At 49.0% G+C, this 21063-nt stretch overlaps 6 protein-coding genes across 6 annotated transcripts; 4 read left to right on the forward strand and 2 right to left on the reverse strand.

The window, feature by feature from the left end:
• Window positions 1–160: 160 nt before the first annotated feature.
• ATNIH1004_001514 (nuclear pore complex Nup192/Nup205 family protein) lies at window positions 161–5416 on the forward strand (the record flags this gene model as incomplete). Its single annotated transcript, XM_033566213.1, has 5 exons — window positions 161–404; window positions 439–4782; window positions 4940–4987; window positions 5039–5310; window positions 5366–5416. 5 exons carry the CDS (start codon window positions 161–163, stop codon window positions 5414–5416), a joined length of 4959 nt encoding a protein of 1652 aa, XP_033431970.1.
• A 647-nt stretch (window positions 5417–6063) lies between these two features.
• On the forward strand, window positions 6064–8973 carry ATNIH1004_001515 (cullin family protein; the record flags this gene model as incomplete). The annotated part of the gene is made up of 6 exons (XM_033566214.1): window positions 6064–6813; window positions 6871–7021; window positions 7067–7951; window positions 8016–8438; window positions 8503–8863; window positions 8913–8973. The coding sequence occupies 6 exons, from the start codon at window positions 6064–6066 to the stop codon at window positions 8971–8973; spliced, it is 2631 nt and encodes an 876-aa protein (XP_033431971.1).
• A 2536-nt stretch (window positions 8974–11509) lies between these two features.
• ATNIH1004_001516 (putative dihydroxyacetone kinase (DakA)) lies at window positions 11510–13583 on the forward strand (the record flags this gene model as incomplete). The annotated part of the gene is made up of 4 exons (XM_033566215.1): window positions 11510–11516; window positions 11705–12212; window positions 12274–12899; window positions 12955–13583. The coding sequence occupies 4 exons, from the start codon at window positions 11510–11512 to the stop codon at window positions 13581–13583; spliced, it is 1770 nt and encodes a 589-aa protein (XP_033431972.1).
• An 806-nt stretch (window positions 13584–14389) lies between these two features.
• SMD2 (small nuclear ribonucleoprotein Sm D2) lies at window positions 14390–15228 on the reverse strand (the record flags this gene model as incomplete). The annotated part of the gene is made up of 5 exons (XM_033566216.1): window positions 14390–14432; window positions 14509–14639; window positions 14759–14876; window positions 15067–15099; window positions 15206–15228. 5 exons carry the CDS (start codon window positions 15226–15228, stop codon window positions 14390–14392), a joined length of 348 nt encoding a protein of 115 aa, XP_033431973.1.
• A 723-nt stretch (window positions 15229–15951) lies between these two features.
• On the forward strand, window positions 15952–19771 carry ATNIH1004_001518 (putative GATA transcription factor (Ams2); the record flags this gene model as incomplete). Its single annotated transcript, XM_033566217.1, has 4 exons — window positions 15952–15991; window positions 16058–16211; window positions 16276–18287; window positions 18570–19771. 4 exons carry the CDS (start codon window positions 15952–15954, stop codon window positions 19769–19771), a joined length of 3408 nt encoding a protein of 1135 aa, XP_033431974.1.
• Window positions 19772–20341: 570 nt separating this feature from the next.
• ATNIH1004_001519 (putative ssDNA binding protein Ssb3) lies at window positions 20342–20819 on the reverse strand (the record flags this gene model as incomplete). Its single annotated transcript, XM_033566218.1, has 3 exons — window positions 20342–20346; window positions 20403–20457; window positions 20577–20819. 3 exons carry the CDS (start codon window positions 20817–20819, stop codon window positions 20342–20344), a joined length of 303 nt encoding a protein of 100 aa, XP_033431975.1.
• Between the last annotated feature and the right edge of the window lie 244 nt (window positions 20820–21063).

Consider the following 21063-nt stretch of genomic DNA (forward strand, 5'->3'; position numbering starts at 1 on the left):
GGCAGTGCGGCTTTAGGCTCGGCGCTGGTGAGAAAGGTTCGCCGCTTTAAGGCCGGAATTTTGATCGCGTCCTCCGACATTTTTTGGTCTGGGACAAACATATGCTTCGTCTCTTCTTCTTCCACGGTACCTCACGCCAACTTACAGACGATCTTTGAGCATGGAAGATCAAGATACCCTGGCAGGCCTTCGGGGTCTGTACCAGGATCTTTCTGCACTTTCGAATTCGTCTTTCGTAAACATTGAGCGTCTCCGTATTGAGCTGGAGGCTCATATTCAAGATTTCAGGAAACTCCTGGACAAGCCCACGAAAAACAATGCCAGTCGCCAAGCTGTTCTTTCAGGTACGCATATCCGAGTTTCTGATTCCTCCGAACGACATACCTGGTTGCTATTGTGCGGAGGTAAGTCGCTAATCTGGTTTGCGACATAATCTAGGAAAAATCACCGTGGACGAAATCCAATACTCGATCAACGAAGAATTTCAACAAGGAGCACTACAGCTGGCCGATGCCCTGAATATCGATGAGCTGGAGGCAGCAGTGTTATTTTTAAATGCCCAGGAGGATGCTCAATCGTTGGATAGGTCCCCTCTCATCGCTGCGATCATGCGGTTCCACGAGCGTCGGCATTTCTTGCTCGAATCCCTGCGACTTATCTTCCAGGAATCCTTCGAGGTAGAACGCGAAACTGATCAAGTACTTATGCAGGAAATTTTGGCCTTCGTTGTTGAAATAAAGGACGGTCCATTGCGAAACGCATCGTTATTTACACGGAAGTGCATGACGTCGATGGAAGATATTGAGAAATGGCTTTCACTACTTAGCGAGCAAATTCAGAAAGTGTCCATCGTTGGCCAATCTGAAGACTTAGATATAATGGAGGCTATAGAGTACCAGCGCAGCAGCTTGCAGCAACAGCATGAATCGCTGGGAGCAATTCTGTGCTACCTATTCAAGGGCCCGTATACTAGTCCCGAGGATCTCCGAATACTTCTAAACCGCCTACGGAGGCTGGATCGATTTGATGGATTGCTTGTTCATTACATTCCATCTGTTGTCTCCTCATTTGTTCAACATGGATCGCCTGAAAGGTCTGGTTCTTACAAAGAGGCTCGAAGCCTACATACAGCTATAACATCCTCCAAGGACGGTCAGCCATGGCTGCTTCCAACTTTCCATTCATCAGTTATTGCTCTCTGGCTCGCAGTATACAGTGGGTGGGACTTTGATGGCCCGTCTTCACCGATTCCAGGTGTCGACTTTGGGAAAGAAGCTGAGGAGAGGACAAAAATGTTCATGTCTGCGCTCGATGATGGGGCATTGGACTTTATGCTCGCTATCTGCTCTGGAGTTAATGATGAAGAATGGGCTGACCCAGCTCGTAGTGAATTGGTCGCCTTACTACTGAAGGAGAGCGCATCTTCGTTTCTCGAAGACTCTTGTTCCGGATATTTCAAAACTTTGCTAATGGGAAATTATGAGGTGTTCGCAGAGTCATGTATTGCAAATATGCCAGATGCAGTTAGGATGCTCAAGTCGGAAGAGGACTCGCAGAGATTAGACCAGATTACCGCACTTCGAGATGGCCTGACTTCAAGCCTCCACCGTGGCCTTGTGGAGGCTCGAACGCATCTCGAGACCTTTCTCGTGATAATGGCTTTTTCCTTTGAACACCGACCAGATGCTGCACAGGAATTCTGGGCTGATCCGGACGGGAATTTGTATGGCTTCCTTCAGTGGGCGTCAAAAAGACAGACTGTTCCCCGGGTCAGCGCGTTTTGTGAGTTGATGTTTTCTATATCGGGAGGAGAAGACAACGCCGCTGCAGCATACCGGTTTCTCTCCGAAGAAGACAAATTCGTGGCTTCTAAATTCAAGCGATCCACTTCGATGAATTGGTCACAAATGTTTGCTGAGCTGCAACTCTATGCAACAAGGGTCACTGAGAAGCCACCTTCTGCCTCGCACGCTATACTACGTGCCAGGAAGTCCGAACCGTCTGACATGAGTGAGCCAGAGAGCCCTGTTATGTTGACATGCTATTTGCGATTGATCGGACATTTATGTAGAGAAAGTGCCACTATCAGGGAATGGATGCTGCACCACCCGACGTTTAGCATCGTCACCACATTATTGACGTTGTCCAGTGGGCCCATACCAACCCATCTGAGAGCAACCGTATTCACTACACTTTCAGCATTGATGACTGGGCGGACATCTTTCAATGGGAACGAGATGTGGCTTTCTATCGATCAGTGGATTTCTGGCGGATCAATGAGTACTTCAGGTCTTGGGAAAGTTCCTTTAGCCTCAAACCCACTTGTGTGGCATGAGCAACAAGCTTTCCAGAAGATTGGCGAGAGCTTCGACCAAGCCAACGCTTTTGTGGGCCTGATCTATTCCCTCGTGTCACCAACCGCCGACTTGGAAGCAAATCACCTTGCACTACCTTTTCCAGAATCCCTAGGCTCCTCCTACCGCATGCCTGGAATTGAGCCTTATATTGACTTCGTAATGGGTCAGGCCTTGTCGCGAAAAGTTCCGGACCTCAACGAGCGCCAAGTCCGCTTGTTAACTTACAACTGTTTGAATTTCGTCGTGACGTGCTTGAAGCTCTTCAACGAGAATATTGTTACCGTCCTCAGCCAGCCTCCTGCGTCTTCCGACTCCACACCCAAGACCTCATCCTTGCTGACCTATGTCCGCCTCCATCCATTTGCACGGGTTGCCGAGTGGTTGTTTAATGAAGAAGTGATAAAATCGATATTCGCAACTGCTCATCAGGATGTCACTGATGTCGCTAAAGCAGCCGGCGATTCCGTCTTGGTCCTTTCCTTGGTGAGAAGTCTCGAAGTCATGGACCTAATGATGGATCTTCAGTCTACCTACTTCAATATTGTCCGACCGCTAATCGTGTCTCAACCCGGTGGGAGCAGAAACAATGTAGCGAATTCTGCGCTCGCCGCTTTTGAGGACAATATTCTTAACAATTTGACAATCATCCCGGCCCTGTGCCTTTACTGCAGCACAGGCCATGAGCAGCTCACTGTCACGTCGATGGCACTCTTGGAGAAACTGTCCAGCTCCAAGAAGTTAAACAAAGTTTCGTCCCCTGAACTAGCCAAGTGGCGATCTTCAAATAAAATTATTGAAGTACTGAGTTCAGAAGTTGATGTCGACAGCGTTTCGCGTCCGCTTGTGTCCCAAATGCAACCTGACCTCAGAGAACTGGATTTTGGTGCAAAATCATCGGGTTACATTATTCGCGAGAGCCTGTTAGCGCTTCTAAACAGCTGCCTAGGGATGATTACAGACCAGCCAACAGTAGCACATCTTCTTCTCGGGTTCAGCAGCGTGGGAAATACACTTGACGTTCCTTCAGACGGACTTTTCTCACGAGGGGCGTCATTATTGCATGCCATTATCGGTTTTCTGCAAAGCTATCCAGATGAGGCCGATGGGAATATATTACCGTGGATGGTACATCTCAAACGTATGGCGCTGGAAGTGCTGAAACACTTATGGTCTTCAAAACTTTCGTCCTACTTCACTCTTTCTGAAATGCGTTCCTATAATTTCCTTCCTAATACACTCACAAGTCAGCCCATTGTTGGACTACACACACCGTGGGATGGATTGCCCATCGTGACCGAAGAGTTTTGGGTTTCTAATTCTACCACTGCCCTTGCGGAGTTCTTGCTGTATAGAAGCTACCTATATGGGTACGCTGCAACTGAAATCCGCTCAGCCACTAAGCTCGGTTCACCAACCCTGCAGGCGCACATTATCTCAACGTTGCTTGGAAATTCGGCCGTAGAAATCGGGGATTGTATTCCGACACCCACGGTTTTTGACCTTTTCGATTTCGTGGATTTGGATATTAGGCACCCACTTCAACCACCTGTGTTAAGGCTCCTTGACGGTATCAATGTGGACGTGTGTGCAAAACCGCGGGCGGATGATTCACTTGTTATCTACAATTTGGCTGAATTGGAAGAACTTATTCAAGTCAAGAAGGAAGATTTAGCGGCAAACGGACAGTTACGACCTCAGGATGAAGAGCACTTTGTAGCCGAGGCCGAAAATCTGACTTTATTCATCCAGTCAGTGAATCAGTTTAGGCAGATCAATTACAACCGCTATCTGGCCCTTCGGTCGTGGACAGAACTTATTACAACAATGCTCACATGTTCTGGACTCGATGGCGGGCGAAAATCGACGTTTATCCTCCATTCCATCCAGCTAATTCTCCCCAAGCTTGATGCTGCCGTGGAAGACGATACTCTCGAAGCTGTTGAATTGGCACGCCTTGCGGAGACTTTGGTTAGTGAATTGGATTCCACTGCAACAGATGGAACTCTCGCCCGGCGCAGTGGAGATGTCATTGATGAGAAACTTCATCAGCTGTTCCAGATTTGTGTCCGGGGAATCATCCTTGCCACTGGCAACACTAATCTCAGGGAGACCTTCTATAACATCTGCTCTCACTACATAGCCCGTATCATTTCTCCTGACACAGCACAGGGAAGCATGAAACAGCATAGCCAGCAAGTGATCAAAACCGCCGGGCCGGCTCTAATTGAAGCAGTATGCGATGACGCATATGCTGGTCAGGAAACCTGCCGAGTGTCAGCTCTTTTGTTATTAAATCTCTTGGCAGCCTTGGATAAGCAGGAAGACTCTACCCTGGCAGAGTTAATATCTCAATCGAATTATCTGAGCCTCTTTTTGGACGCGATCAGAACGCTCCACGTTGAACTAAAGAATACCCAAGCTAGTGGTACGTCAGTCAAAGATCATATTGAGAGTATTGCTAACAGTTATATAAGACACTCCTTTATTATTGTCGTATTATGAGTCTTTACTGTCTCTGCTTCAACAACTTTGTCAAACGAAGAATGGTTCTATACACGTTCTCGGGAATGGTCTTTTTCAAGCAGTACGCGATTCGCAGCTGTTCGCCGCTGATCCTGACCTTGGCATTGGTTCGTATTGGTCCTTCTCATGACGCGATTGACATGGTCTGACGGCGACAGATATTGATAATCCTGAAGCCCTCCGAAAATACTATGATCTCCTGCACTTAGTGCTCCGTGTCATTGTCTCGGCGGTCTTTTCCCGGGGTCTTCACAATGAGCAGATGATGGAGCAAACACGGGCGTTCCTCACGGAAAATAGGCAGAGCATGGTCGGTGTCTTCAAGCGAGTTGGCAAAATCGGCGGCAGGGGCGCTGCAGATCACCACGTTGCCCTTAGTGACGTGGCCAAGTCGTATATGGCGCTCATAGCCGCAACGGATTTCTTGGAGGTATGTAACCCCTGCAGGCAATGTTGTTCTCCCTGCATACTTACGTGATTCCCAGTTCGAGGAGAACGAAGTAGAGGAAGACCTGGGCCCCAGACTGTTCTCATAAATCCATTGGCCCAGCAATAGGGAGTATCGGAGTGCATAGTCTATGAAAATGGTGCATATGGGCATGTTTTAGTATATGAATAACAGTTGCGATTCCATCCCGAATCGCTCTTAGACCCAGTAGGGGAAATAAATTAAGCTATACTTTATTAAAAAAAATGAAAGAAAAGACAGTCCTGAATTTCAAAGAGACCCAATCCAGTGCATGGTTTCTCCATGGCTGCAGCTCGGCACCGAGACATTAGCCGAGCGACAGGCCACACATCTGCCAACCTCCCCAGGTCTTGGTCGGGTCGTCACTGGGAGCAGGAAGAAGATAGTCCATCATAAGCGTGACTAAAAGAAGAATAAGAACAGAAAACCCCAAGTTCACGATAGACATGGCATCTGGGCCGCGAGTCAGGTGCTGACCCGCGGACGTATTATCTTATCTCCGACTCACCCACGTCAACGGAACTGCAGAGAGCGTGTCGTGCGAATTGCCTGCCATCATCCATCTATCTGCGGCTTCCTATCACAACACTCCGTCACCGCTGGACAAATCTCCCAAGTGAATCTGCCATGAGCTGTTTATCTTCAGCGCTTCCTGGTGCTTTTCAACGCTGAGCGCTCGTCTTCACCATCCTTGTCTGGAGCAGAGCCGAGTCGATGCAGCATCACTCTAGAGGCACCACCGAGCAGAGGAGCGGCAAGCGCAAGGCGACCGGTAAGAGGAAGCTTTCGGATCAGGAGGAGGCCTCACGGCACCCTCAAAACCAGCAGGCGTCCATCTCGGAGCTCCTCTCCAGGAATCATACCACCTACGGCAAAGAGCATCCGCAGAACTCTACCGCGACGAACAAACGTCCCCGGCTATCGCCCTCCCCATCGGGTCTGCTCCCTGGATCGTGTCCGCAAACTCCCTCGTCATCTGACAGAATGTACAATTTCTCGAACCAAGAAAACAAGGCGAGTGGGTTGTTCGGACAGAGCATGTCCGGCTCTTGTCACCTCAGTGCGGCGGCCAAATCTCGTCCTCCCAATATAGCATCATCGCGTCAGAGCAACTTCACTCCTCATACGGGTGCAAAGAAACTTGTAGTAAAAAATCTCCGAACGGGTTCTCGGTTCAATCAGGATTCCTACTTTGAGAAGGTCTGGAGTCAGCTTGATGCAGCGCTGGCCGCGATCTTCAACGGTGGCAAGCCTGAGGTCTCGCTAGAGGAACTTTACAAAGGGGCAGAAAACGTGTGTCGTCAAGGACGGGCTGCCCATTTAGCCAAGCGACTACAGGACCAGTGTCGGGAACATGTTTCTGGAAAACTACGCGACATACTGGTGGCAAAAGCTGAAGGTGGCAGTAATATTGACGCAGTACGAGCTGTAGTTGAATCATGGGCAGCATGGAAGTCAAAGCTGGTATGTAACGGCTACGTGAAGACTCTTCATTATCTTCCAGGGCTGACTCTCTTTCAGGTTACCGTTCGTTGGATCTTCTACTATCTTGACCAGTCGTTTCTTCTCCATTCGAAAGAATATCCCGTCATCCGTGAAATGGGTCTTATCCAGTTCCGAAATCACATATACTCCGACCCAAGGCTAAAGTCAAAGATTTCACAAGGCACCTGTGATTTAGTTAGGGCAGATCGCGATGGGAACACTAACATAATAGCGGATTCCTCTTTACTTCGCAATGCTATCGAACTATTTCATAGTCTCGATGTCTATACCGACAGCTTTGAGCCTCTCCTTGTTTCCGAATCAAAGAAGTACTTCACGTCATGGGTTCAACGAGAAGCGCCGGGGTATCTTGCCACATTTGCAGAGAATAGCCACAGCTTGATTGAGCGAGAGGTAAACAGGTGTGAATTGTTTACTCTGAACCGAAGCACCAGGCAAAAATTGTCTGAGCTTCTCGATCGAATCTTAGTGGCGGATCAACAGACTGTTCTACTCAACCAGCCCGACGTTCTTGGCCTGCTACGCACAGGGAATAATGTTGCCCTGGAGAAGCTCTATTCACTTCTCGAACGAAAAGATCTCGGTGCGAAGTTGAAGTCAGCATTCAGCACCTACGTTATCGAAGAGGGCTCTTCGATTGTTTTCGACGAAGAGAGAGAGGCGGAGATGGTAGCCCGCTTGCTAGAGTTTAAACAGCAGTTAGATGAGACTTGGGCCATTTCTTTCCATCAAAATGAGGAGCTAGGTCATACCCTCCGCGAATCTTTCGAGAATTTTATGAACAAGGGTAAGAAGTCTGAGGCGACTGGAGGAACTGACAATCCTAAAACCGGCGAGATGATTGCCAAGTACGTGGACCGGCTACTCAAGGGTGGATGGAAATTAGCTCCCGCACGAACGGCGGGGGACATGCCTCTTGCAGACGAGGATGCGGAGATCAATCGACAGTTAGACCAAGTGCTAAACCTATTCCGATTCGTTCACGGAAAGGCGGTCTTTGAAGCGTTTTACAAGAATGATCTTGCTCGACGGCTACTGATGGGCAGGAGCGCCAGTGATGATGCTGAGAAGAGCATGCTTTCACGACTCAAAACAGGTTTGTGTTATTATGCCACTAGTCATGTTAGGAAGCAGAGACGGAGGCTGACCTGGCGATTCAGAATGCGGATCCGGTTTCACTCACAATTTGGAGTCTATGTTCAAGGATATGGATGTCGCTCGGGATGAGATGGCAGCGTATAGCTCTATTCAGCGAGAACGTAAACAACGATTACCGGTAGACCTCAGTGTCAGCGTACTGTCAGCCGCCGCCTGGCCAACATACCCGGATGTTCAGGTGCGGATACCGCCGGAGATCGCAACAGCTACCAGCGACTTTGAGAAGTTTTACTACAGCAAATATAATGGGCGGAAGCTTAACTGGAAGCACCAGTTGGCACATTGCCAGCTGCGGGCCAGGTTTCCAAAAGGAGACAAGGAATTGGTAGTCAGCTCATTCCAGGCGATTGTACTGCTGCTGTTTAACGAACTCCCCGATGGCGGAACGCTCAGTTATTCTCAGATTCAGGAGGGAACGAAATTAAGTCAGCTTTCCTCCTTCGCATGATTGGTTTGGTCTGTTACTGATTGAGCCCTCTCTACAAATAGCCGACAAGGAGCTCCAACGGACTCTTCAATCGCTGGCATGCGCCAAGTACCGAGTACTCAGCAAGAAGCCCAAGAGCCGAGAAGTTAGCGCCACGGACGAATTCTCGTACAATGCTGGATTTTCAGACTCGAAGATGCGGATCAAGATCAACCAGATCCAGCTGAAGGAGACGAAGGAGGAGAACAAAACGACACACGAACGGGTGGCGGCCGACCGTCACTACGAGACCCAGGCGGCGATTGTGCGGATTATGAAGAGCCGCAAGACCATTACGCATGCCGAGTTAGTAGCGGAGGTGATCATGGCAACACGGAGCCGTGGGGTGCTCGAGCCCGCTGAAATTAAGAAGAACATTGAAAAGTGAGTGTTCTGGAGGATTTGGCGACGAGTTACTGACTACTTGGACCAGGTTAATTGAAAAGGACTACATGGAGCGAGAAGAGGGCAACCGGTACCAATATGTGGCATAGCGTGTGTTTATAAAGATTGGCTGTGGTAGGTATACAATAGTTCATTTGGCATGACAAGCAACCGACTGTAAGCGCGCTACGATAGATCATCGGGATTGAAGGCAGAGGTGGATTCCGGAGATGCTCTGGTCCCACCGAAGCGGCTTCCATATAGTTCTTCGGGCTATGAGTATGAGTATTATGAATGGCACTATGATTATCGGTCGTCTCTCATAATCGACCTCCTGTGAAACCCGTAGACTTTATGTCCGGATATCATGATGACGTGTTGACAGATGAATCCGCACTGGCGTAACATAACCCCGGTCATAATGGCCCATTGACCTCTCTGAACATACATAAATGATGAGATGATGTAGACTGTCTGTATCACCACTCTGGTGCAATATGTACGTAGGTAGACCAAAAGCTAGGAGATCTACACTGGTTGGGGAAGCAAATCGCAGCACTCGTCCGAGAGACGGAACTCGGCAGAGAAACGCTTCGGGAACCTGAGGCGGATTCGAACCCTCGCCGGAACAGGAAAGATCGAAATATGGGCATCCCGTTCATTCCATCCGGTAAAGGCGGAAGCTTACTTTGTAACGAAATGAAACACTCACGTGGAAGTCTCAGCTTTTTCAGGGACAGACAGAGCATATTCAGACAAGACGATGAACGTACTCCGTAGTCCGTACTCCGCTACCGTATCCACGGTAGAGTCTTGATGCAGTAAGGATTATCATGATTGTGGCCTTTCCCAAGATCTGACAGCGGAGAATCCAGCAGACGCTTATTTTTTTTTGTTAGGTCCCATGATCGGTTCTGTTGGGCCCTTGTTTATTGATTAGCTGGCACTCGCAGACGAGGCACGTCCCAGTTCCTTGGTCTCCGAATGAGTTTCTTGGTAGTGTACCACTATGGATCACGCCATTGGCAAGGGGAGATTAGGTTTGGTTCCTTCTGCCAGCACAGCTCCATGACTAGGTAATATGATAGCCATTTCGCGGCTACATATGCGGCGTACCTATAAATCATATGCAATCCTGTAGAGCACAATAGTTCCCAATAATAGCAACTAGATAGTAGGTATGTACCTATACATGCCCCATAAGACATCTCAATTGCAGCTCTGTATGAATTACGTACAATAATCACCCCAATGTGCAATGCGAAGCATTAGTTGAGCCACCCGTTCGAATTTGAGGCTATCTTTGGGATCGACATGTGGGTATTTTGGTGCTGAAGGTACGATTGAAAACGTGATCATGGAATTCTCCAGGGAGTACGCAGACAATAGTGGCGGTAAATCTTCCCTGTATGGTAAACCCTTGCGGATGCTCTTTGAATGCAAGACGAATTCGGAAGGTTTACCTTGCTACCTAGTAAATTCGATGATAGGTCCATTCTGCACCAGCTGCCTTAACATTTACAGTAGATTCCGAGGCCCATTACTCCGAGTACGACCCGGTATGCTCGATGCAATCTGGACCGAGAAATTGCCAAACAAGCGACTGCCTAGACATCCTGCCCCAGGATCCCCTATCCAAAAACAGGACATGTGAGCGGGATTCCCGCAGAGGGAAAGCCGAAGCGCCAGTCCGGGAGGTTCCAGAATGCCAGTCCAGACGCGTGGGGTTCTAGCGCGGAGTTCATTAGGCCAACACCCTGTATGTATATGTCCTTACGGTACTATTCCACCTGCCTATACGGGTGATGGGTCGTCCAGGATGTGTCCATGTGAGCAGCAGAAAATGGGGGGAGGCGGGAATAGAAAATTAAAATAACCGGATTGTCTAGATGGAGCATTTGTGCTGGTCGAGTTATGAAATAGCGATTGCAGCCTCTTGGGGGGAGGTATTTATCCCACTGCTGTTCCCCTCCCCTCTCTCTCCTAGGACCTATACATCTCTCTCTCCTGTCCTGCCCTTCTTAAAGCCATTCGGTCTCGGGTTTCCCATTCATCCATCTATCCTCTGTCTAATACCTTGATCCAGTGGCCAGCATCTCTAGAATCGAGAAATTCGTACACATACCCAACTAGATTCATAGATACCCTCTAATTGCACTCCCATCAAGCCTGGTCCACCTGTCAAATCACCGTGAGTTCCACTGGCTAATGATCATCCCCTCACTCCCTGTGATTCCCCATTTTTCTCTGCAGACAGATGCGTAATTCCAGTGAACTCTACTCCACTTTTTCCTCGCCACTGACAGACTGAAAAGCGATCATCCCAACTGCGCTATCACGATATTCGCCTATCGGCCTGGTGTAGCCGCTGCGATTTATTCCGGATATCCTCTTTCGAGCAAATTCGCCTAGAAATTGGCCCGAACCACCCTTGTTTGCTTTCAGAACGAGGGGACCTGGTCTATAAAAGGAGGGGCAATAGCATCTTGCTAAACAGATATCCTTCTGTTCTCTATCTCTCGTCCGGTTCCTACCAGTCCCTTCCGATCTTATCCACTTTGAAGACGGTGTGACTTTCAGAGCATCCAATCCGGATTCGAGCAATTTATCTATTTGCCGTAGTCATTATTACGCAATCCGTTCACAATGCAGAGTATGCTCCCTCATCTTAATTTGTTTTTGGCCCAAGTGGGGTTTTGCATTGCTATTGTCATTTGTTCCTGTTTATGAACCTTGTTTCTGTTCCTTCCTGACGATCAGACCCATATATCATCGTGATATCAGATGTTCTCCACATCCCCAGATATCTTGCTTCAGACATACGCTAATGCAGCCATTCAGCTAAACACTTCTTCTCTGACCCAAACCACCTGGTTCTTACTGCCCTACATTCTCTCACCCTCACAAACCCGTCCCTCGCTTTTGACCCCGAGAATAAGATCATTTTCCGTCGCCCCGATGCAACGACGAAATCCAAGGTCGCTATCGTCTCCGGTGGAGGCTCAGGCCATGAGCCGGCCTTTGCAGGATATGTCGGTAAAGGTCTCCTGGATGCGTCCGCGGCCGGCACTATTTTTGCTTCTCCGGCTGCGGAGCAAGTTCGCAAGGCTGCTATAGATTGTGTCGACAACGAGAAGGGCGTCCTCATCATCCCCATGAACTATACCGGTGATGTTTTGAACTTCGGTATGGCTGCGGAAAAAGCCAGAGCCGCAGGAATAAAAACCGAGTTCTTCGCCATCAACGATGACGTCGGCGTTGGCAAGAAGAAGGGTGGGAAAGTCGGGCGACGTGGTATTGGTGGTGGAATTCTGATTTTAAAGATAGTCGGTGCTTTGGCAGAGGCCGGGTAAGTTGAACTTGTATCTGCACGGTTCTTTTGGTATTGTGTGGCGCTGACGCCGACTTAGTGGATCTCTCGAAGAGGTCTATAACGCTGCTCGGTTGGCGAATGCTAACCTTGCATCTGTTGGTTCTTCCCTGGAGCATGTCCACATTCCAGGTAGGGCTATCCAGGATGACTCCGTGCCAGAAGGTGAAATTGAGGTCGGAATGGGCATCCACAATGAGCCTGGATCCCATCGAGTCAAAGCCACGCTTCCGGAGCTAGTCAAGACCATGCTCCTACAGATCTTGGATCACAATGATCCCGACCGTGCTTACCTCACGCACAAACCGGGAGATGAGTTTGTACTCCTGATCAACAACTTGGGCGCCGTCAGCACTCTGGAGCTTTCAGCTATCACAGATGAAGTCTATCGCCAACTCGAACGAGACCATAGTATCAAGCCAATCCGGGTCATTCAAGGAACATTCTTGACCAGCCTAAATGGGCTTGGCTTCAGTATATCCCTGCTGAAGCTTGCAGACACAGGGCTCGGTGCCGGGAAATCATTCTTGGAGCTCCTTGATGCTCCCGCGGAGGCAGTTGGATGGTCCGCTCCTATCCATGCATCTACCTGGGCTCGCCGTACCGATGCTCCAGTGGAACTCAAGAAAACAAAGCTTGCTGAAGAAAACCCTAGCAACCTGAAGTGTATGTTGATAGCCTTACGTGTGATAAGAAAAATACTGACCTGAAAACTGTATAGTGGATCCGGCTGTTCTCAAGAACGTGTTAGGGGCTGGTCTCAAGCGTGTCATCGATGCAGAGCCGTTGGTTACCCGTTATGACACCATTGTCGGAGACGGTGACTGTGGTGTAGGCTTGAAACGTGGCGCAGAGGCTATTCTTTCGCTCCTGCAGGACCCCTCATCTAAGATCACGGATGACGTGGTGAACGCGGTGAATCGCATTGTCACTGTTGTGGAAAACACCATGGACGGCACTTCAGGTGCTATCTATGCGATCTTCCTAAACGCTCTGGCTCACGGGCTTCGCGAACAAGATAGTGATACGCCCGCACCCGCCACTGCTGACGTCTGGTCGAAGGCACTCAGCTATTCAATCAAGGCCCTTGGAAAGTACACTCCTGCTCAGCCTGGCGACCGTACACTGATTGACGCTCTGGTCCCCTTCTGCAATACCCTCCTGGAGACTAAGGATGTCCACGCTGCGGCCAAGGCTGCGCAAAACGGTACCGAAGCGACTAAGAGTATGAAAGCCAGCTTGGGACGGTCCGTCTATGTGGGCAGCGAAGATGAATGGGTGGGCAAAGTTCCTGATCCTGGTGCTTACGGGCTCAGTGAGTTCTTGACTGGAATTGCGGAGGCTGTCTAGTCATGCACCTTTTCGGTTTTAACAGTATATAGTGCATCTGATGGTGTTTTTGCCCTTCTTTTTTATAATAACTTGATGACGATCATGATTCTTCTGGGCAGATATTTGATATCTACTTTTATTTTATTTTTATTTTCTAACTTATGGTGTTTCTATTCTTTGATTTAATAATAACCTTGGTTTTGGAATGAATAAATAATTTCCTAAGTGAAATCTACGCATGACTAGCAATGAATAGATATCCTACATCAAGAGATCGACACTTATATCCTCCGTTGTCACTCTGTAAGTGACCTTATATTTTATTATTACATTCGGTTTTAATTTCAAGTAAAATATCCATTCTCACTCATCCCATCCTATTCGATCCTTTGTCGATAACGAGTAGTCTTGGACCACTCTATCGAGGGAGACCCTAGGTGAAATTATTTGATATACGAAAATGAAACACTCTACCGCACTTTTTTTAATTTAAAATACTTGACCAGAAAACGCCAGTTTTGCCCCTTTCATAATTTAAAAGAAATATCGGATACGGATAGAATAGATCCCAAGTAAAGGGAATCAAAGACGAAGAGATGAGGTCTCTTTCTAGTTTGATAGGCGGATGAGAGGGCCCAACCAAGGAGTGATGGGTGATGAGTGACTTAGAAAGAAACCTCGGAAATCGCAGAAGAGGGTATCGATGTTCAACCGTAGATCGTCCTTCCGACTCTAAACTTCTTAACGGAGAAAAAAGGTGTCGAAGTCAAATCCAAATCCCAACAGATTTCGCACGTCACGTGCACTGGACGAGGAGGCCCCGTTCAGCTGAGCAGAACGAGGATAACAGAATCGCCACGCAAGAACCTATACGTGTAGATGGCATTATTAGAGACGGTCCTGAGGAACCCGGGGAAGAGAGTGATAGGGAGAAAAAGCTTACATCTTGCTAATGAAACGGTCCTTGTTAACGCCCTTGCCCTTACCACCCTTGGGCTTTTCTGTCCACATCTCCTTCACGTTCTCCAGCACCATGTTGCAGTGGCGGTCAAAAGCCTTGACACGCGCGAGTAGCTAGTGGGATGGTCAGCAAACAGAAGTCTCTCTGGCGAGGTGATGGACTGATGTGGATAAGCCGGATTCTCGGGAGAGGGGGGAAAGGTGTGCAGTAGATAGAGAGGAGATTCGCATACCTTACGGTTGTTTCGGCAAGAGATCAAAACCTGGGTGTGTGTGCGCGTCGCAGTTTGGAGAAGAGAGAGGGGACCGGACGTGAGCTCATGTTCCTCAACGAGAGAGACCTCATATTCACTGAGTTTGCGGGTTGATAGGTTAGCTGGTTAATGTCTGCGATGGAATGAGAGTCGCGGCAAACGTATATCCCGCAAGGCGTGTATGGTGTCATCATGTGAGACCCTCTGCCAGAGGAAATATCTTCCAGAAGGCGGGACATAGGGACGAGACACATGCAAAAAGATAAAATTGGGGGGATGGGACGTACGTGAGCTCGTTCTTGGGCTTGTTAAGCAGGTCTCTGTGGTACCAAGTTAGCATGAGATTGATCAGAGATTACGCCATGACGGACGAGATAAATGAGTCATAGGCGGCAAATAGGATGGAAGGAAAAGAGGGGTAATTACTGGATCTTGGGATCGGTAGACATGGCGGCCGAATATAAGAAGGGGACGACTGGCAGCAAGCAAGCTGTTGGCTCTTTTTCGACTTGACAGACTACGACTATTAGATCAGCTTTGTCACGGCTCTTGGAGAGTCACGTGGTGCGTGTTTGCCGTGTTTGCGAGGCGGCGCTTCCCGAGGTCACGATTGGCTGCGGTCACGTCGCGTGCGACACGCTCTTGAAGTATTACTTCCTTTTAGACATGCAAGGCGTCTTCTCTTCTTTCCTCCCAACCTCGCTCCAGCTTGCTCCTACTTCCTGACTTCCCGACTTCCCCTCGAGAGTGAAAAGTACATGTACCGTACTGCACCTCCTGCATCTCCTTCCTTTCTCTCCATCCCTCTCTTCTTCTCCTCCGACCTTCAACGCATCTCCCTTCGCTCGTCCCGACCTGGCATTCCAACTAGCTATTTCCCCGCGCGCCCTGTGGCATTACATACCGGTGCTTTCTCCCAGTCGACGCCCCCTCCGATTAGATCGGCCTGGGTGGTCGATAAGGCGAGAATCGTGCATTAGAATCGGTACCTTGCTTCGCTTCAATCTTCCTCTCTCTTTTCCTAGTCACGCTGCGGCAATTTTTCGACACCAACTCCGACCAATATTCATCCTTGAATCCTCCCACTCCCTTTTTCGACACAATTCCTATCTATCGGCTTGCATTATCTTTTTTCTAGTTTTGCTTATGGTTGATATCTCAATTTTGGTGGCATGGAATCTCAGGACGGAATTTCCGTCCGGCCCATGAGGCGTGAGTGTCTGTTTTTCCCCTTTTTACGCTAGGGAGGTGCTGACCATTGGGCTGTTAAATCTATAGTGAAGGTACTCTATACGTTTGACGATGCCAGTAAAACCAACTGCTTGGCCCGATGGCCTCACCTTCTCGACATTCAGACCGCGGCCTTGGATGAAAAAACTCAGGTTGGGGTGATCGAGTTGAAAACTTGCATTCAAGCCATTGTCTCTGCTAGGTCGGTCTCCCTTCCTTTATTTATAGATAGTATTAATACTCACTGGCACTTGCTTCCGCTACAGCCCGGAGTTGGTGGCACAACTTGGACAGGATTATACGGTATATGCCTATGACTACTCGGAATATGAGACGCCCCTCGTCGGTCAAGGAATGCTATCTTGGCTTCTTGCCTCCGCTTCTCCCACTCCGAATGCACCTGCCCACCAATCCAAGACCATGGTAACTGGTCGGGTCTGCAAAAATGGACTGGGTCTTTTCTCGAAGGGAGCACAAGAGACGTTGGAGGTCAAATTGCGGCTGGTGCCAGTTCCTACCGTCATGCAAAACGAGTACCTCGATAGTATGCAAAAATATCGGGAAATTAGCAGCCCCATATCTCGTGACTTCGACACACAAAGCTGGTCAAATTTTCTCCGTCAGAATCCCAATATGCCCCCTTCACACATTCAAGACTCGGCCCGGACAGCTTCTCCCATGGATCATTCCGGGATCGAGCGATTTCATCAACTGCTCAGCGAGGGATCCACCCCGAGGGAATTACCATCCATGCCTGCAAATGCGCCTTACCGATCAATATCACCAGCACAGTCAGCTTTAGGGCCCACTGGCAGGGTTCCCACCCCTCTGGGCCAGAACCCTTCATTCCAGCAGGACCAACACGCAGTGCAGCAAGTACAACAGGCCGATAGAATTCAAGGCGATATCATCCGTCCTTCCTCTAGTGCTTCTATGCGTGAATCGGACTTCGCTTCCGACGCACGCTACCCCAGCCGTCGGGGATCCGTTCAATCGGGCTACGCTAGCTATGATGAATCGGCGGACTCACAGCCTCGCAGACGAGCTAGGTTGTACCGAGCAGAGTGGCCTGGAAAGTCTGACCTGAATATCGAGAGGCAGCCTAGCTCCTTGCGGGTAGCGGCCAGCACCGCTGCGTCTGTTCGCATCCATCGTCCTACGCCAATCAACCCTTCCATTGCCGCTGCTCAGAACTCGAGTGAGGAGCCCGTTCGTCCCCCAACCCCTATCTCTGGTGCAAATGATCTCCCTCGCCGAGTACGACCCCCACCGAGCGCTTTGCGCGAGTCATCCGTTCAAAGCAATACTCGGTACACATCACCCTATCCTGTGAGTGATGACCAGACACCCGGGGAACATCATACACAGTCGCCGGAAGAGTCCCGGTATCAAGGTCTCTTTGAGCCTTCATTCAGCATGCCCTCGTCTCCTCCTGTCCTCGACTGTGGATTTCCCAACCGATCCAGTCCCGTTCTCCCACCTATGGCTACTGATCCCGATTCGGGTTTCATGAGTGGGGGCATAGATGAACTCCTAGACGAAGATATCGGCACCCCATTGGACGAATGTCCACCGCCAGTCTCCAACGATGTACCGAAGGAAAAACGAAATGTGCGTCCAGCAGTGCAGGCCAGGTCACCTGCTAATGTACAGGAAAATACTGAAGACCAAAATGAAAGTAGCGCTGCGAGCAGTGGATTGCCGGAGCAGCCTGTTAAAGAACTCAAAGAAAGTGCGCCTGCACCCTCTCGAGGCCCTCCCAGTGTGGCAGGTTCAAGACCATCTTCACGATCCAGCTTCAGACAGGCACCCAAGCCGCTGGCCCCTGCTCCGATTTCCCAGAGTGAGCTAGAACAGCTGATGAATGCAATTCCAGCAAGTGATCCAGTTATGTCTTCACATGGTCCCATGAGCGATTTCTCTACCGCTGAGACTCCCTCTGCGCAACGCGTGACCGAGGATGGCAAGGTACGGAGTGGAGCAGGTGCGAGACGGCTCAGACAGGTTCAGGCGCGTCTTGACAAGTGCATCCGTGACGGGCAAGCGCCCCCTTTTTGTGAAAACTGTGGCGTGATTGAAACCCCTACTTGGCGTCGGGCGTGGTCCAAGGAGATCACTGGCAGCGAGCAGGAAGCCAACGAGCTCACAAAAGATCCGACCATGTTCTTCTGGCAGGCTCTGGAGCGAGACGACCAAGAAAGGGTCACTAAATTCAAAATCTACAAGAAAAGCCTGGCTGATACCGATAACGACTTCGTTCAAATCCTTCTTTGCAATCGTAAGTGTTACTAATATGCTTCAAATTTTTTTTTTTTTTTTTTTTTTTTTTTTTTTTTTTTTTTAAATTTTTTTTTTTTTTTTTTTTTTTTTTTTTAGTTTTACTGACACTAGAATCAAGCCTGTGGACTCTGGCTTCACAAGTTCAAGTGCATGCGCCCTGAGAACAAGTGGAACAAATGTTCCAGCAACAAGAGAAAACGTCCCCCAAGGAATCGTAAGGCCGGCGGCCCGTTATCAACCAACACTACTGCGACGAGGAGCAGCAACAAAACTGAATCAGCCAAAGCGGATGCATCGTCCCCTGGTGTGTCTGATGCATCGTCACCGGCCGTCGAAGATCCCACGACACCACCCGCAGAAAATATCAACAACAAAGCCCGCAAAGACAATAGCGAGAATACCCAGGAGAATGATGACGACGTGGAAGACCTACCATCAAAACGGCGTCGAGCGAACAGCTTAGAGCCCCGGAAGTCATCAGACAACGCTGAGAACCGCTGGCAAGAGCAAGATGCGATTGAGGCGCTTCGGCGGGCTATTCAATCTAGCCCTGCCCGGAATCTTCAAAACAACAGTTCTGCAGCGGGTGAGAAATCTCTTACTCCCAAGCCTGTGCGGAGAGTACTGTTTCCTAATTCGCAAGAGGGAGTGGGGCCTTTGAAAGCTCTAGGAGATTCAGTCTTGAACAGTCCGAGACGTAGTCCTCGTATCGCGTCTCGTGAATCGGACAAGCGACCTCAGGGCAAAGAAAACAGAAGCAATGCCGACCTGGACCACCTCTTCGAGAGCCCCTCGTTCGAGTTTGATCTACCCACCAGCCCTACCCCCCGGCGACGGAATCCTCGCGCAGGTCTGATGAGTGAAAAGCGACTTTCCTTACCATACAATTCGCCGTCATCGTCTAAAGTGCGTAAGGACGTCTTGTCCCCGACTAAGCTTACTGCACAAAGATTGCAGCGCATTCAAAGCAGTCCTGGGTCAACGCCGCGCGAGGGCAAGACGCCCAAGCACACCCGCTCGCAGATGTCCGAGCTGCCCTCTTTACCCGATGATGCATTCAGCACTGAAGCGTTTGGGGCGATGGATAATATGGTGGTTGATATCTTCTCGGAGGATGCAGCTTCTGCGACGCAGGCCGACTCCCTGTTTGCGTTTGAGGCGTCCAAGTGCCCATCGAGCAGCAACTGGGCTGACTGGCTCCCGTCGGACTATGTCTCGCCGGCCGGATCAGACGAGGAGCAGAATCACGATTCTACAGACCTCATCAGCGCAATTTTGTCCGATCCCATTATGGGGAAGGAAAACATCGACGCATCTCAATTTGATATATTCGATTATGCGGACTCCAATATCTTAGATTCTGGGTTTTTCGGATCCGACTCACTCAATGCCGACCTCATGGCTCTAGGCATCAAAACCAAGCCATCGGCGGAGGAGCTGAGCAATAAAGACAAGGCGCCAAGTGCGAATAATGCTTCATGAGTTTCTTTTTTGTCGATTATTTTACGACGGGTGTCTTGGAATGTCTGTCATTGCATCATCTCATTTTACTATGTGATACCAGCGATGGCGTTTAGCGGTGGATCCGGCTATTGTCTATTGTGTTGTCATTTAGATTACCCATATTGCCTCCGGGACTTTGGTTTTATGTTAATGTCTTATGCCTATGTTTTTGATGGTAGTGGTGTGCCACCTGCGAACACTCTTTTCTTTTTCTTTAAATAGTATTATTCTTCAGTTCATGGCGAAATCCACCATGCTACGATTACCTGATATCTGAAATGGACGAATGAATGATGACTACTGGGAATGACTGTCCATTGTTATGTAGGTTTAGTAAAACAAAGGTCCATAATCGTAAAGTACGAAGTTCAATTCGATACAACAAGGATATCATAAAGCCGTGTAGTGGCAGACAATTATCTTCCAACGTACATCTCCAGTGAGGAGCATAAGAGTATCCACACGCCAAAAATAGGTATGTTCATTCATCATAAAAGATCGATTTCACCCGATGTGTCGCATCCACCAAACTTTCGTAAATTTTGTAATCTATACTCGTTAGGCCAGTAAGGTATAAACATAAATAAATAGAATGAAAATAAAAACATACCACACTTCTCCGGACTCCCCCAATCAAAGCTCCCAAGAACCCTAACACCAATTCCCTATCAAATCAATCAGCTATATCCAGAGACAATACATCAATAAAAAAACCATAAAAACATAAACACCCAATAACGCAACCAATAAATAAGCAGAGTTAAAAGAAGAAAAGGGAACAAACCCCCTCACAATCCGTAACCTTCCCAACAATCTCCACCAACTTCCCCATCTGGAGATGTGAATCGGCCTTCAGAACCAGATTCACGTCGCCATTGGTACCACATGAGAGGGTCGCAGTGTCGCCGCGGAGGGAGGTCACCGTGCCCAGGAGACGCACAGTATTTGTGGATCGAGGACCGGTGGTATTGGACGGATGGAAAGCGTGAAGATGGGCGGGGAGGACGCGGGGGGTTTGGAGCGACATTTCTTTCTTCTCTTTCTTCTTTTCTTTCGGTCTGTTAGATTTGTGTCTAGTTGGTTTTGATGATAACGTCTTGGATTTGTTTGGGTTGATTTGATTTAAGTAGGTTAGGATAGATGGTTCTGATATTCGTACTCCGAAAGTAAAAGATAGAGTCGCGCCGCGAGAGACGCGCAGTCACGTGGTTAATAATTCCAGTCAGGCGGTGCAGCGCAAAGAATGGATGATAATACGATTCAACCCACCA

The sequence above is a fragment of the Aspergillus tanneri genome, assembly GCF_003426965.1.
Source record: "Aspergillus tanneri strain NIH1004 chromosome Unknown AapTan_2_pilon_pilon_pilon, whole genome shotgun sequence".
Taxonomy (NCBI): domain Eukaryota; kingdom Fungi; phylum Ascomycota; class Eurotiomycetes; order Eurotiales; family Aspergillaceae; genus Aspergillus; species Aspergillus tanneri.